The 17,295-nt window shown below is 39.0% G+C and overlaps 1 protein-coding gene across 13 annotated transcripts in view; it reads left to right on the forward strand.

Annotated features, from left to right (window-relative positions):
* The window catches only part of FHIP1A (FHF complex subunit HOOK interacting protein 1A), a 151,886-nt gene that overhangs the window by 76,829 nt on the left and 57,762 nt on the right, over window positions 1-17,295 (forward strand). For all 13 annotated transcript variants that reach the window (XM_053251961.1, XM_053251950.1, XM_053251952.1 and 10 more), the window contains 2 exons: window positions 9,150-9,308; window positions 12,172-12,258. In XM_053251961.1, the coding sequence (XP_053107936.1) occupies window positions 9,150-9,308; window positions 12,172-12,258 (246 nt within the window). The remainder of the gene's footprint in view (window positions 1-9,149; window positions 9,309-12,171; window positions 12,259-17,295) is intronic.

The raw sequence follows: 17,295 nt of genomic DNA on the forward strand, positions 1-17,295 counted from the left end.
TGTGACATTGGTTAGACTCAAAAATCTGCCGTATAGTTAAGTAATGTTTTATCGTAATAGATGCATGATGGCCACAGTCCCTTCTGCACAGTTTTCATATCCTCACTGGGGGTTGGGGGATGCATGCAAAATAGGGGGCACAGCATGCAACAGTTGTGTAACCTAGTCCAAACTAACTTTTTGTCTTAATAGTCCATTTTTGGGGGGAAAGTTTCAAAATCACTGACATATACTGCAAATTTATTGGTAATACTGAGTAATATGTTTCTTGCACAGAGAGATTCTTGTTCACTTCATTTAAAGTAATACATCTAAAGAGTTCTTCTTTTTGAAAATTGTCCCTGAGGTAGGTACCCTTATTAGATCCATGCTGTAACTTCCATAATTACATTTGCCAATTAATTTTTAGAATGACGTTTTACTCTGAAGATTAAAGCCAAATGTGTAATAACCTTCAAACAGTAGGGGGCCATGCCTGACAAAACACATTCCTAATTAGAATTATTGTCTTAGTGTGTGTTAGACCAGCAACGGCAGTAGCTAGTCCAAGCCTATAATAAAATATCACAGTCCACTCCTGAGGGTTATTTGCTTCTAAAAGATCCGTAATTTTGTGGGACTAGTGAGTTTTTGATATTGGCAGTTCTGGGAGCTCAGTGCTTTTGTGAAAATTTAGAATGATGCCTCAGGGTTCTGGCTGGTATCCAACTCTCGGGGCAAAAACACATGAAGGTTAAAAGGTTTCTTACTGTCCTTTCCCAAGGGATGCAATAAAATCGTTTCAATTTTGATTTGGTTAAAATGATACTACACAGAATATTATTCTGCTAGTCAAAATCCCTGCATTATAATTTAAAATTAATGTTAGATTGCAGAAGGCAACACTCAACAATTAGAACATTCCAGAATGTGTGTCCTTTTGCCATACTGAACTAGTGGGAAAACCAGATTCTTGCTGTGGATTTCTTTGCAATTCCCAGTATTATATAAGCCCCAGTGTCAACACAGAATTATTTTTTTAAAATGTTTTAAACAAAGAAACAACAACAAAAAATGCTCTAACAGTGTTTATTTTGTATGCATGCTGCCTAAGGACTGATCTATGTGTAACCTTATTTCCATGGGAGACTGTTTAAACCCATATCCTAACTATATTGTCCAAGATAGCATGCCCACATGAATCTATCTGACTTCATAGAGAGTTTTTCAACTCTCATAGCAAAAGTTCAACTTCATAGCAAAGTTTTTATGGCAATTCAGACCTAAGGTGTTCCTGGAGATTTTCCCCTCAGCTTGTTTCCCAGTATTTTTTCTCAATATAAAACCATTAAATCTTCAGTATTGCTTTTATAGTTGTCTGGATGTTGATACTTTGGCAACCCGAGCTTCCTTCAGGAGTAGCGTGAATTTGGAAAGAAGCTGCACATAATAATAAAAATAAAATTATCAGGAATTTTTTTGTCTTTCGTATCCATATATTTCATATCCAAAGGCCTTACAAAAAAAGATCATAACATATACAGAGAAAGTTATTTGAACACATTATATAGACTAGAAGCCAAGAGAAGCAGCAAAAAACCAACAATAACACAGAAGAAATCAAACAGCAGCAGATAAAAATGCAATGTGGACCAGTTCAGTTTATTGTGATATTTGATCAAATACACACATTTCAATCCAAACCCAAATAAAAAGAACCTTGTAGGTAAATATTGGTGTACCTACTCTCTCTCTCTCTCTCTCTCTCTCTCTCTCTCTCTCTCTCTCACACACACACACACACACACACACACACACACACACACACACACACTCTCTAGAATAAAATTAAACAAATAAAAACAACTGTTTCTAACACTCCGCATCTTAATCAAAATATTGAAAAAACCAGAAGGACCAGCTTAAAACAATCAAAGACCTCACTAAAACTCACTAATAGAGTTTTAGCAGATCTCTTAAAGGTTGCCACAGATGGCTCAGTGGAGAAATCATTTAAGAGCTGGAGTCCTCTGCTGAAAAGATCTTGTCCCTGGCCACCACCAACCAGAACTGAGACAGTGGTTGGCCAGAGAACAGGGCCTGTGAAGAAGGTCTCAAGACCTGGCCAGGTTTATATGGGTGCAGGTAGTTTTCAAGGTACCCTGGTCACAGATTGTACAGAGCTTAAAATATTAGAACAAGCACTTTGGATATGGCTCTAAAGCACCAATTAACTAGTATTGCAGGTGAAACCTGTAACCAAAATGTCATGTCAGATAGAAAATCTCATGTTTAATGTTAGTGAGGAAGGGATGGAATAGGGCATTAATGGGCAACAGGAAGATGAAATGTAGGGTTAGGAAAGTCCTGTCAAAATTTTTCTTGTTTGGTGGTATAATAATAAAAAACTTTATTTGTTAGCCGCCCTTTAACAAATTGTTCTCTGGGGCAGCTTACAACACAACATTAAAACATGAGATAAAAACACACAACCGATTAAGTCATAACAGACCATAGAAACCATTAAAAAATGGGTGGTGGGATGTGTGTGTGTGAAGAAAATAAAAAATACAATACAAACCAATTTAAAAGACATTTTTTAAAAACCTAGTTAAAATCAGATCAACATTTAAAAGGCCTGAGTGAACAAAAAGGTGTACTATACTTTGCTTTCTCAAGAGGATCCCCCCTCCCCGTTCTTTGGACATCCTTGTTCTTTTCTGTGTGGGGGAATTTCTTCCTCTTTTTCTTTTAAAATAGCCTATGTCGTCTTAACTGTTTTCTTGCCAACTGTTAACACCAGCTGTCACCGGCTTTCCTTTCTCCTTTTCTCCTCACCTCCTCCCAATTCTCTATCTCACCTGCCTCCCAACAAACTTCCATTGTTGCTGTCTATGCTCTGTTGATTGACATGAAGAGAAGAACCTCCTTTTAGAACTATTCATTTGACAATCTGTGGCTGCAAAGCATATATTCTCTCTGCTTGGGGTTGGGTGGGTTCTGGGTTTCTGGGGGTGGAGTGGGGTTTCTCTCCCCAAACTTAACATTTTCGGTCCTTCGAAATCCCCCCCCCCCCGCTTAATGTGAGCTTGTGGAGGATCTGTGCCTATCTACACTCTCTATTAGTGGTCAGCAATATATTAATATACAGGTGAAACTCGGAAAATTAGAATATCGTGCAAAAGTCCATTAATTTCAGTAATGCAAATCAAAAGGTGAAACTGATATATGAGACAGACGCATTACATGCAAAGCGAGATAAGTCAAGCCTTAATTTGTTATAATTGTGATGATCATGCCGTACAGCTCATGAAAACCCCAAATCCACCATCTCAGAAAATTAGAATATGGAACCAAGAAGACAAGGATTGTAGAATAGAACAATATCGGACCTCCGAAAAGTATACAGTGTACTGTGCTTGATTGGCCAGCAAACTCGCCTGACCTGACCCCATAGAGAATCTATGGGGCATTGCCAAGAGAAGGATGAGAGACATGAGACCAAACAATGCAGAAGAGCTGAAGGCCGCTAATGAAGCATCTTGGTCTTCCATAACACCTCATCAGTGCCACAGGCTGATAGCATCCATGCCACGCCGCATTGAGGCAGTAATTGCTGCAAAAGGGGCCCAAACCAAGTACTGAATACATATGCATGCTTATACTTTTCAGAGGTCCGATATTGTTCTATTCTACAATCCTTGTCTTCTTGGTTCCATGTAATATTCTAATTTTCTGGGATTGTGGATTTGGGGTTTTCTGAGCTGTATGCCATGATCATCACAATTATAACAAATTAAGGCTTGACTTATCTCGCTTTGCATGTAATGCATCTGTCTCATATATCAGTTTCACCTTTTAATTTACATTACTGAAATTAATGGACTTTTGCACGATATTCTAATTTTCCGAGTTTCACCTGTATACTCTCAAACCACCAAGGCCTAGCAAGCATCTTGGAGGCAGATACTGCACCTGTTGGTGTTTCTAGGCTATGTTCAAAGGCAGTCCCACATACAATGTGTTACAGTTATCCAATGTATGTGTGATGGAATCAGGTCTGTTTTCTCCAGATAGGACCACAACTAGAGTATCAGCTGAAGCTCTCCTGACTACCAAAATCAGCTGAGATGCCCTTTGTTGGAGGCGGAATGGGGATTGTGGTGGTGGAGTGCAATCCTTTTGATTTTTCTAAACCTCTCAGCAGCTTTTCATACTATCAACTGTGATAGTCTTCTAGGGGGCACTATTTTGCAGCAGCTCTAATCCTACCTGTAGGGTTAGTTTCAGAAGATGATGCTGTGGGGAACTTCCACTCAGCCCCATAGCTGGGGAACAAGATGTAACCTTCAGCACCACCTTCTGAAACCAACCTTCCAGGTAGGATTAGAGTCCCTGCAAAATGGTGCCCTTCAGAAAGATATTGTGGCCAATAGTATCAAAAGCTTCTGGGAGGTTCAGAAAAATTGAAAAGATTACACTCCTCCGTGCCAACTTCAGTCTCCGATAAAGGTTATCCACCAGGACAATTCTTGTGCCAAAACTGGGTTGGAAACTGGACTAAAAAGGTTTAAATAATTGGTGTCATCCAGGACCGCCTTAAGTTGAGACACCATCCATGCGCTCAAACACGTTGCCCAAAAATAGAAGTTGGAGACAAGCTGAAAGTTCTTTGTGGCAGAGGTTCCCAACTTGTGGTCCTCCAGATGCTGCTGAACTACAACTTCCATCATCCCCAGCCACAACAAGTTGCAGCTGGATATCATGAGAGTTGTAGTTCAGCAACATCTGGAACACCAAAGGTTGGTAACCTCTGACTTAGGGTGGTTGGGTCCAGAGGACATTCTTTTAGCAGGGGCCTCACCACTGTCTACTTGGTTACTAGTCTGGTGAATATAGGCCACCTCCTGCCTCAGAGACGAGATGCCTTAAATACCAGTTGTAGGGGAGTAACAGCAGGAGAGAGGGCATGCCCTCACCTCTTCACTTTGGGCTTTCCAGAGGCATCTATTGTGCCACTGTGTGAAACAGGATGCTGGACTACATAGGCCTTGGGTCTGATCCAGCAGGGCTGTTGTTATGTTCTTAACAGAATTTGCCATTACTGGAAAACCGTCAAAAGTCCTGCACTGTGTCCATGGAAGCTCTTGAGCATTTCTGTAGGACTGTGGCCTGTGATAATAATTCATGGTCATGTCTTCTCTGAGAGATGAGTTATGTAAAGCTGGTTTGGAGCAGCAAATAGAAGTTGGTGGGTGTGGGTTAGACGGCCAGGTTCAAGCCCATACTGAGGAGAACAGCTGTGCTTACTGGGTATCTTTCTAATGCAGTTTTTGAACTGGTTACTACATTTGGAGGTGGGAGGGGGGGACATGGTGATTACACTTGGAAAAGAATTCTTTCCTATGCATTCATCTGTTGTTTTTTCTCCTTCAAATAGTTTAAAGAAGCTTAGAGAGTGATGAGATTAATGGTATTTTTCATGATGCCGGATTTAGCCCAGGCAGGGACTATCACTTGTTGATGCTTACTAGGTGCTACACCAGCCTCCTTGGGGTGGAGTGGGGTTAGTGGTGCATGTATTGGTTTTCTTGTCAATGTGACCAGAGTTCACCAACTATACAAGAATATTAATAATTATTATTCCCAAGACATTGCAGTGAGAGGTTATCAGTTTTCCCCTCTCTCTCTGTTCTGTTAATTGTAGCTTGGGTAATGGAATAAGTAGCTCTTAAGGATAAAACCATATTCTAGCCAATACAGGGAACTGCAAGGTGGACAGTCTGTTTTGTCTTCATTTTATTTCAGCACCTCCTGGAAAATCAGACTTTCCGCCCAAGTACTCAGAATGATTTACAAGGAGGATGGCTTTAGTTGATCTTTAAACTGAACTTGTATGACTGATGATATTTTATTCTGCATTGATTGTTGAAAGAAATAATCTAAGAGAAAAACTTATATCTACTACTTCATATAAATAACTATAGTGTAAAAAGCAACAACTACCTTTTGTGGTCCCTACCATTATTGAATATTTGTGTTCAGAGAACTTGAAATCCCTGTAAGGCCCTGTCCAGTCTCATTTTTTGCTGCATTGAATCATGTTTTCTGTGTTAAACTTGCTTCATAGTAAACTGGTTCCACATTTATGAACTTGAAAGTTATGATTGATGCCTGGACATGGACTCTGTAGGCCTATCCCAGTGATAGCTGGAATGTACTTTTTCATACTGAACTCAGTAAACGCTTGTGTAAATATAAGAAGCACACTTAAGATGTATGAAGTGTAAGCCACTCTTTAGATGTGCATGTAGTCATCCTTAGTGGGTTGTATAGCCCTAGAAGGACTAGAAGAAGAGTTTGGATTTGTATTCTTACTGTTTTACAAACATGTGGCATTGAAACCTATAGCCTGTTAGAAATGGGAAAACCTGAAGGGGTGTGTATGCACATGCACGCATGTATGTCAGCCTTGCCTTGAAGTAGGGTGAAGCTAGTTGCTTTAGGCAGTGGATTTTGGTGCAGCATTCCTCCAGTATGTTAGTCTGCTGCAGCCTGTGGCTGTGATGAAGAGCCAAATGTGTGGCACCCTGGCATAAGCAGGTGGTGTACAAAAAATGGCATAGCTCCCCCAAATGCTACCAAATTACTTCAGGCGGTAATGGGATGGATGAGGGATAATAGATTAAAGCTGAATCCAAACAAGATGGAGGTACTAATGGTAAGGGGTCGTAACTTGAGAGATGTGAGAGAACTTCCTGTTCTGGTTGCACTCCTCCTAAAGGAATAGTTTGGGAGTGCTTCTGAACCCTGGTATTTCAGGTGGAGGCTATGGACAGGAGTGCTTTCTATCAACTTCAGTTGATAGGACAGCTGTGTCTGTTCCATGAATATAATGATCTCAAAACTGTGGTGCACTCACTGATAACTTATCGACTTGATTACTGCAATGTGCTGTACATGGGGCTGCCTTTGTATGTTATTCATAAACTTCAGTTAGTTCAAAATGCAGCAGCCAGATTAGTCTCTGGGGTTTCTCGGAGAGACCATATTATGCCTGTTTTAAAACAGCTGCACTGGATGTCGATATGTTTCTGGGCAAAATACAAAATGCTGGTAATTACCTTTTAAAAGCCCTAAACTGCTTAGGAATGGATTACCTAGGAGAATGCCTTTTTCAGTATGAGACCCACCACAGTTTAAGATCATTGGGAGAGATCCGTTGCCGGCTGTCAGTGGCTTGCCTGGAGTAACACAGGAGTACCCTGCCCATTTCCATCTCATCACCCTCAGGCCAGCAGCAGCTGCAAGAAAAGTATACTTGTCTGCTTCTCCTCAATTTGGGCTACTTGGCTATGCAGATGAGGACCCAGCCTTAACCTCAGCATGCTCAGCAGCAGTGGGATGGATAAAGGGAGAGTAAATGAGTGATTCTGTGAATGCATGTGACTGATAGATGGAAGGTATGTGCACATGTGTAACTGGTGTGTGTGAGATAGATAATATACACAATCCTTTCCATATCTACTAAAAGTAAATTCCAGTGAGCTCAAAGAGATTTGCTTCCAGGTAAATGTGGAAAGGTTTACAGCTTTAGGAAAGAAAGGAGGAGGAAATATTTAATAGAAAAGGAAGGGGCAGAGATCTGAAAAAAAGAAAAGAGGTGGAAATGGAAAAAGAAAAAGGGGAGGAAGGAAGTGGGTGCCATTTCATGTTTTGCTTCAGGCACCAGAATGTCTTGGAACTGCACTGACTCTGAGCATGTGTGCATGTGCATGATTGCAAAGCCATTAGTATGCAAACCCAAACCCTTAAATCTCTCTAGGGCTATACAACCCACTTGAGAACATAAGAACAGCCCTGCTGGATCAGGCCCAAGGCCCATTTAGTCCAGCATCCTGTTTCGCACAGTGGCCCACTTAACAATGACTACATGCACATCTACTTCATACATTTTCAGTGTGCTGCTTACCTTTACCCAGGGCTTTACAGAATTAAGTAATTAAAAGCATAAAGCAAACCTGCACATAAAGACTTAGAAATAGATGCATGGTGGGATGCCATGATTGACTCACTACTGCCTGGTGTGTGTCCGCCATGTGTTCTCTGCATACGTTTGATAGATTGGAGATGTCTGTTGGTGTCCTGCACTTACTGCTACATGTGCACATGGCAAGCTTGCTGTGCAGAGCATGAATTATCTGCCTTACTGCATAATCTGGAAAAACGTATACACTCTTGGTTGGATGTGCATATCAGCAGTACAGTGGATAACAATTAAATTGTTTGTAAAAGCAATCATAATAGACTCCTGGAAGAGTGCAGCTGTTTTGGTCCTTTTGGGGGTTTTCCTGTAACAGGAATTCTCAAAGTTTAGTTCCTGTTCTTGAGTCTGGAAACAACTGTTAATAGTTTTCTATTTATACCAAATATTTTTAAACAAGCTAGCTATATATTTTATATGTAGTGTCTTTGGCATTGTAATTGTGGTAAGGGAACAGCAGTTTTCTCTGTATTTATACTGATGTAGTTGAAAGTAATTCTCATGCAATACACTATGGCTGACATTCTCCACAGACTTAGAAGGGTGGCACAAGAGCTCTGACTTTGCAAGGATAGACTAGCTGAGCTCAAGGCTTGCCTTGCAGCACTAGGAGACACAATTTCCCTATCTTTCCCTTTTCTCCCCAAAGCCCTGTTTGCTTGTAGGAATATGTCCCTGAGGCTACACAGGCCACAGGGACATATTATTACAAACACCCAGGGCTTCTGTGGGTAGCTGGGGTGGGGAAATGAAAAAATCCCATCTGCCAACTTTGAGTGTAGCTGGTCTATCTGCTCCTTGCCAGGGCAGAGCTATCAGAGCCATCAGCCCACATGTATGGGCTACAGAAAATATATGTATATGTATTTTGTACCCATACATGTATAAAATCTGCCATTATCACAGATTGGAATGCTTTCATACCTTGTAGATTGTTTAATACTTTCTGCATAATAGCAGCACCTACTGAAAAATGGGAAAAACATTTTGCAGGAATTGTAAAACTTTCCCCTGCAAACTGAATGCATCTTCTCATTCTGCCTTCCTAAATAAATGCCTGCTGAAGATAGTCATGCAGACACGTTGTTTAAGCAGTTGTGTGTTTCCTTGCCTTTGTTGCATGCAGGTGCTAGCAACAGGCTTAAGTGGCCTATATTCATCTCTGCCTACAAAACTAGAAGATAAAGGAGAAGAATGGCACTGTCTGCTGAAAGATGACTGGCTCCTTTCTCCAGCTCTTGTTAAATTTATGAACTCCCTAGAGTTTTGCAATGCAGTGATTCAGGTAGGTAGTATGATCCTGGACCAAAGAGAGATCCTATCCATGAAACAGCATTTAAAATTATGTTGACAGTCTTCATGATTATTTATATTTACAGGTTACAGAACTAGTATAGTTTGTTTATAATCAGATGTGTGTCAGCTTAGTTGGAATTTGGTTTAGTTTGATAAAGATATATCAGGAGTGAGATGCAAATTGTATTCCCTTTCCCTTTAACAGGGATTACCAGATGTTGTTCATTACAAGTCCCAGCATTCCCAGCTGCAGTGGCCTTTGGCTGGGGATTATGGGAGTTGTAGTCAACAATATCTGGGAATCTCTGTTAGAGGGAACACTGGATATTCTCTTCCTGTGGATGGATGGATTGAATATCTTTTATTGTTTGTTGTCTCTGAGTTTATACACAAACACACACACAACTTTATGTTCAGGTTCTCATAACAGTAAAATACACTCCATGCAATGGGTGTGAACACTTTTCATTGCGGTAGAGTTGATCAAAAGGTTAAGTATATTTGAACAACACAAATTACATTCTGTTTTTCCAGCTTGTGTTCTTTGTTCTTGATTATTTCTTAATTAGATTGGCTTTTTTTTATTCCTTGGTCTTTTTCTCCTGACTAATGATAAAATCAGATTTTATATCTCTTTGATGCTGCACATATGACTCTTATTACAAGAAGTCTCTTTAGTATCTGTAGCTTTATTTGATTCGTGCAAGTTTACTAGATTTTATTAGTGAAGCTAAAAGAATAGAAGAGTTTCATGGAGCATATTAGAACATTCCTGTGTTTCATCCATATTATTATTTATTATTTTTACATTTTATTACCAAATGTATGTGTCTACTTCTAACTTTTAAAGGCCTTTTCCTATGTGATTTTAAAAATATATTTGAAATAAATATAAACTCTAAATGACCTTCTCTTTTACCTTTATGTTGACATAGAAGATCCAAGATAAATGGTATTTTAGCAACTCTTTGCTATATATCTAATAAGAGAAAATATCTAACTCTACCATTCAGATAAAACATTTTTCAAATCAGTATTAAACTCCACTATGCTATTTGAGATTACCTTCATATTTAAAGTACAGTATTTAAAATACAGCTTTACAATTTTTTAAAAAATTATAGTAGTTTTTTGCCTCCATTGAGTTTTCTTAGCACTGGCTCTGAGCATGCCTGGAGATGGTAATTTCATTTACTGAGAAATTACGGATATTGTAACTCGTGGAAAGTGGCATCATCAAAGAGAAATGAGAAAGTGCCCAGAATATAATCTTTTCCCTTGTGTGCCTGAGGCAGAGTGAAAGCGCTCAGTATTCTTCTAAACTCATTTAAAGCATATACAGGTGGCCCTCATTATTATTGGGGGTTCCATTCTCACCTATAGGCATGAATACGGAAACCACAAATAACTAAACCGTAACTCTATGGGTTACAGTTGGGAGGTTAGTTTCTGATCAGAATAAAATGCCTAAAAAGTGGGAAGGGGGGAAAATAAGAGTAGAAATGCACAGTACATTGCTCTGCAGGGCTGCAGAAATGCCCCCCCAAACCCCCTAATCAGCTGGATTTTTGGCAATAAAATGTTTTTTATTTCTAAAGAAAGAGCCTCAAAATGGTTCCATGCTCTAAAATGGTACATAAGAACAGCCCTGCTGGATCAGGCACAAGGCCCATCTGGTCCAGCATCCTGTTTCACACAGTGGCCCACCAGATGCCTCTGTGGAGCCCACAGGAAAGAGGTATGTGCATGCCCTCTCTCCTGCTGTTGCTCCTCTGCAACTGGTATTAAGGCATTTATCCTCTGAGGCTGGAGATGGCCCACTGCCCCTAGACAAGTAACCATTGATAGACCCAACCTCCTTTAGCTGGTCAGTTCTCTCTACACGGACAACTATTTTTCTTTCTTTTGAAATTTGCTTTGTGGTGAGATCCATGCTGAAGGGTCCAGTTAGACCCATTTCTGGGCCAGCAAAAAGGTTTTTTTAAAATACCTGTATTGAATCAAAAAGTTATTGGATGCATCACATGGTCCATTTGCCTGTGGTTAACACCATAAGATGATAGGGAGAAGGTTATATGGTGGCTGGACAAAAATTCTGTTTTGACTGCAGCCAGAGAACGTGCCTAAAGGCTGAAAGATAAATGATGGTGCTTCTGTTGATTTCACTGCAATTCAGTACAATGATAATAACTTGGCTGCTCTTAAGTGGTTTTGGAAGACCTCAGCAGACTGCATTATGTACACAGTTTCAATTGATCTTACAGCATTAAATTGCATGATCCAAGGACTTAATAATAATAATTTAGATTAGATATGTATGAGAAGCCTAGTTTACTTATAAATTCTATCATTTATAAATGCCATAGCCCATTTAGTTAGAAGTTTAACTGTCAGATATCCTGATTAACAAAGCACCATTGATTCTAATGAACTGCTGGAACTTTGTGCACACTGCTGCTATTTGCAGCACGCACATTTTTTTTGCCAGTCTTCCCCACCTCTGGAAGTGGATGGGGTCACACAGTCCTCAGGGATCTATGTCTGGGTTGCAGGGAATGCTTCTGGGTGTGAAATTCCCTAGAAAGGCAACCCCTCCCCCTTGCACTCAGCATAGTGCTGCTAGTCTGTAGTACACTGACTATTGTTAGTTAGGATGTCGGTCACTGAATTTAATGTGACCTGTTCATAAATACATGTGAATGAAATTGCAGCCATAGTTTGATTTTTATTTTATAACTTGGTCAAAAGATTTTGAAATTGTGATCTAAGTCCACAGTGTGTGATATTTCAGATGCATGTCCAGTTTAAATCCTTCAATCTCCTACTCACTCTTCTTCCTCCCCCTTTTTAAGGTGGCACATTCTTTGATTCGCAACCAACTTGTAAACTATATTTATAATGGATTTCTAGTGCCAGTAATGGCTCCAGCTCTTCATAAGGTCAGTGATTTTTTAAATGTGTTTTTCTTTGATAAAAACCAGTAGCAATATTTAAAGACCATAACAATATTGTGTGTGCTGAGAGTAGACTAATATAAATGAGCCATTTTGAATTTAACTTCTTATTTTAACTACCTCTGTGTTGTACAATGATTGTACCACCAGGTGATGACCTTCCCTGAGTAGGGTGAGGTGGTAATCTCCCAATTTGGTGAATAATAAAATATGGGATGTTTGCAGTAAGTTTCTTGTATAACAAAACAAAAAAGGAAAAAGTCCCACAATGATTTTCAGTGCAAAGTTTTTATATGTTGGACTACAGTCCAACTATCCAGTATGTTATAGAGAGAAGAGGTATTTTCCTTGCGCATGAACTTTGAGTGACAAAAACCAGGCTGCATTCTGAGTATCTCCTCTACATATGAGACCTTGTTTAGTACAAAGAGTAGTATGCATAGCTAAGGCTTGTCGTTTAATATCCAGAACTTCATGAGTTGGTCATTCTGCTTTTACTCTCTGGCTCATGGCCCTAGTCTTCCCAATAATGAATATTTTGCAGTAATTAATGCCCACTTCTGCTGTCAACTGACATTTGGGGACAAGGTCTTGAAAGTTAGCTGAGTATTTGAATGGAGAACCTTCTCTACATTTGGTGATTTATTGGGTAGGCCAGCAGGTATTTTTATTCATTAGATGGTTAATCGATCCCCAAGGAACACGAAATTAAAAATGTACAGAACATATTTTATTAGACTTACATATAAATACATTTCCATTTTCCCTTTTAGGGGCTTTGTAAATAAAGTGTGTGTGAATCAATTTGATTTTGAACTGATTTGGTGGGGGAAAAGCAGAATCGGCTATGGCAGGCTAGACAGAAGATAACTTGGTTATCTTCCCTGCTCTTTTCTGTAAACCTATGATCCACTCTGTTCTTAGAATGTTTGGAACAGGTTTCTTAAATGAATATGATGTACTCCAGCTGCCATGCATAAATTCATCAGGGTATGTGTTCATGAGCTAGCAGGGAAACTTGTCTGGTGCCTAGAAGCACACCTCAAGCATGAACTATTTCAAGAGTGCATTCTTGCATTGCTGTAGTAATCCCAGCAATTTAAATGAGAGATCACCGTGACAGTCTTGTTATAATTTGAAAGTGTTTCAGTGCAGCCTGCCATGTAGATAATTAATAGAATTATTAATATCGCCCAAAAGTGTCTGTCTTTCGCTGGATTTCTTGGCATGTCCTCTCATCCTTATCTTTCTCTTTGACTTTTGAGCTCTTCTTTCCTACTGTCTTCTGGTTCAGCCTTCACAATGCTGGCACAAAACAAATACAAATAGTAGATGATGCATTTTCATATACTTACCTATTTGCAAAAAGTATCAAGCTTGCCTTTTAGGTACCAAAAACAATGAAGATTTTTTAGCCGTGAGTGGATACAGAATAGACTGCTCATCCTATCGTGATCAGAAATGGGGCGGCTTAACCGTCAGAGCTAGTGACTTAAGCTTTTGCTTAAGATAGCAAAAATGTTAAAACCTGAGTGGTTTTCCTGGACATCATTTTTAGCATTTCCTCTTTTATATGCCAAAATGACACAAAAGTTGTTGCATTTGCTAAGTACATAAAGAACAGCCCTGCGGGATCAGGCCCAAGGCCCATCTAGTCCAGCATCCTGTTTTGCACAGTGGCCCACCAGATGACGTTGGAAGCCTACAGGCAGGAGTTGAGGGCATGCCCTTTCTCCTGCTGTTACTCCCCTGCAGCTGGTACTCAGAAGCATCCTGCCTTTGAGGCTAGAGGTGGCCTTTAGTCCTCCAACTAGTAGCCAATGATAGACCTCTCCTCCATGAAGTTATCCAAACCCTCTTAAAGCCATTCAGGTTGTTGGCTGTCACCACATCTCATGGCAGACAATTCCACAAGTTGATTATGTGTTGTGTGAAAAAGTACTTCCGTTTGTTAGTCCTAGATTTCCTAGCAAACGATTTCATGGGATGACCCCTGGTTCTTGTGTTATGTGAGAGGGAGAAGAATTTCTCTCTATCCACTTTCTCCACACCATGCATGATTTTATAGATCTCTGTCATGTCTCCATATACATTACATATGTGAAGATATAAGGTAAACAAACCCAAATGTTCAAAAGAAGTTTGTAATAAAACGTGTGTTTATTTGTTACTCATTTGCTAAGACAAATGAGTGAAATAGCAAGAGTATCTAAGACCCTGGAACACAAAATGCTATGAAAATAATGTTTCATATCTAGTAATAAATTATTAGAATTTTTAAAATAATCTCTTGTCTCCTCCTTTTGAGTATTGAAGGATCCACAGAAAGTCCTTGACCTGGCTCCTGCCTCTTCCAAGGGTGAACAGTCTCCTGCAGTGATTCACTTTTACAAAGTTGCATTTGTTTAAACGTATATAGGTTTGAATTCTGAAGTGCGCGCTCTCTCTCTCCCTGAGTGTGAGATTCTTGGCCATTTCCCACTTCCTACTGCAGCCTTTCATGTTCTAGAAGGTTCTCCACCTTGGATTTTTTAGGGGGGAGATGGAAGAGCTTTGTTCTGTTCACGGTAGAGAAGTTCAAGCCATAGATTTAAAGGCTGCAGTTCTATACATAGCTCAGAGTAAATCCCACTGAATCACTATACATAGAATTTCATTGTTCATGGTTTTTTTGTTCTGCAGATGAGAAAATAATGGAGAGACTGTTTAAATCAAGCCTGATTGTTGTTTTGTGCCATCTCCATGCATAGTGCTGCGCCAATTACTCTACTGCTTTTAAATATGCAAATGACATTAACAACAATAAAGTCCTGTAGCACTGTAAAGACTTAACAAATACATTATTGCATAATGTGATAATATGTAATATGAGCCATTTTGGAAGTGTGGTATATTACATAACTAACTAACTAAATAAGCAAGCAAGCAAGCTTTCTTGCTATTAAATTTACCCCATTATGTCAGTAGTGCTGGAAGAGGTTTTTTGTTTTTAAAGTAAAGCTTTGAAAATTGTTTGGAGAAGTCCAAAGCTGAACCTTCATTCCTGTAGATTGATACTATCTTATAGCATATTGGAGACAACCTGGGGAAGGGTATCATCAGGACGTGTAAATTGGAGAGGCTTTTAATTAATAATATGTTATGCTAGTTTTTCAACTTATTAAAGATCTTCCAGAAGGTATTCTGTGAACGTGTGCAGAGTTCTGAACAGAGTTTAGAACATGTGCAGAGTTCTTGACTTGTTAATAGAGGTGAACCATATATGGATATTATTCAAGTTGTTTCTGAGGAACCAGAAATATAACCAGGACAACTGTTCATCCAGGGCATTATCTAAACCCACTAGAAAGATGGATACTCATTTGCCAATAAAACCTAAAACAATTTGGTAGAATATGCCATTAGGCCAAGGCGACATCCCTTTTGCTGTCTATCTCATCAGACATTGCTTGACCTGGGAGAAATGCATCCTGTAGCTTCAGATTCTGATCTCTTACGGAGTGCTGAAGTCTGCTACTAGACTGTGCACTTGGGCTGACAGAAGAAACTGTAAGTTATGAAAAGGTTACAGCTGTTAGATTCAGTCCCTGTGCTGTCTAAAGTGTAATTGCTGTGTAAGGAAGCTGTGGGTTATATTTGTCACTGCTTACAGTGATAAGTAAAGTCACAACTGTTTAAACAGCAATTCAAATAAATACCACCTTCACAGCAAAATAAATTCTAAAAAGCATAACCTTTTGCTTGGGGATAGATTTTGGTCATGGCTGCCAAATGTAACTGGGGTGGAGATGTTTTGTGTTCCTTATCAAAGACCTGTAACGTAGTATAGTAGAAGAAAAGTATAATATAAAGTAAAAGAATTTTGGAATTCCCCTACACAACCTGGAAAAAGGTCATATAAAAATAAATCCCAGCTGTCCTGATAACAACAACTACCTCTTTATCAACAACTTTGATAAAGAGTCAAATATATCGTCTCAACTATAAAGTCTCCAATTGTTTTAAACTGTTTTAAATTGTTGCCCTGGTTTTCAGGGCTTTTAGCTGTTTTATTGGTTTTATTGTGTTTTAATAGTTTGATTTTAATTGTTAATTTGTTTTTAATTGTTTTTATCATGTTGTGAACCGCCCTGAGCCGTATCGGAAGGGCGGTATATAAATCAAATAAATAGATAGATAGATGCTTTCTTTGAAGAGCTGATACTTCTTCAGCTTGGCTTGTTAATAACTGGATTAATTAAAGATGTCTTAAAGTACTATTCTTTTCTATGATATCCAAATGTATGCTGATCACATGTTTAATTTTTAGCAATGCCATTTGTTGTTTGTTGGATAGAGAAGGTTAGATTGTGCCATCTAGTGGATACAAGGAAAAACTAACAGATATGGCTGAAACCAAAATGCTGAAGCAGAACAGTAGTAGTAAAAGTGTATACAAGTAGTTCTTCACATTTTAAAGATAAATTCATTAAATATTAAACAGGTGACACTTGCATGGAGACCTTTGCATTTAGGACAGATAGCTCCTGGCTGACCTAGATAAGGAAGATGTTTTACTATGCTGGAACAGCTCTTTCATATCGCAAAACCACTTGTAATTGCTAAGTAATTTGTGCTGGCTATATCTCGTAATTTGTGCTGGCTATCTCTCTTGCCCACCTGAGAAATTTTTCAAGAGTGGATAAATTAAGGAGAAAAACCTGAGAACTTGCTTTAAAAAAACAACAAAAAACAAAGCCGCCAAAACTTAACTTAAATGGAAAAACATATTAACAGTGTATTAATCTGAATATGAGAACTCTGTAGGAGGATACACAGATTTCGGAAAACTGGATTTTGAATAATGCTGTTGTAGCAAACTTTATAATGATATTCATTTTGTTGATGGAGAACTATAAAGTCTCTAATATTTCTGAAATTCCTTCATCAAAATGCACTTAGTATTTTGTTGTAATTATTATAGCTACTCAGAGGCATATCAGATGTCCTCTGAGACAATCTAGTATGATTTTTGTAAAATCT

Source organism: Hemicordylus capensis, chromosome 5 (genome assembly GCF_027244095.1).
Source record: "Hemicordylus capensis ecotype Gifberg chromosome 5, rHemCap1.1.pri, whole genome shotgun sequence".
NCBI lineage: Eukaryota > Metazoa > Chordata > Lepidosauria > Squamata > Cordylidae > Hemicordylus > Hemicordylus capensis.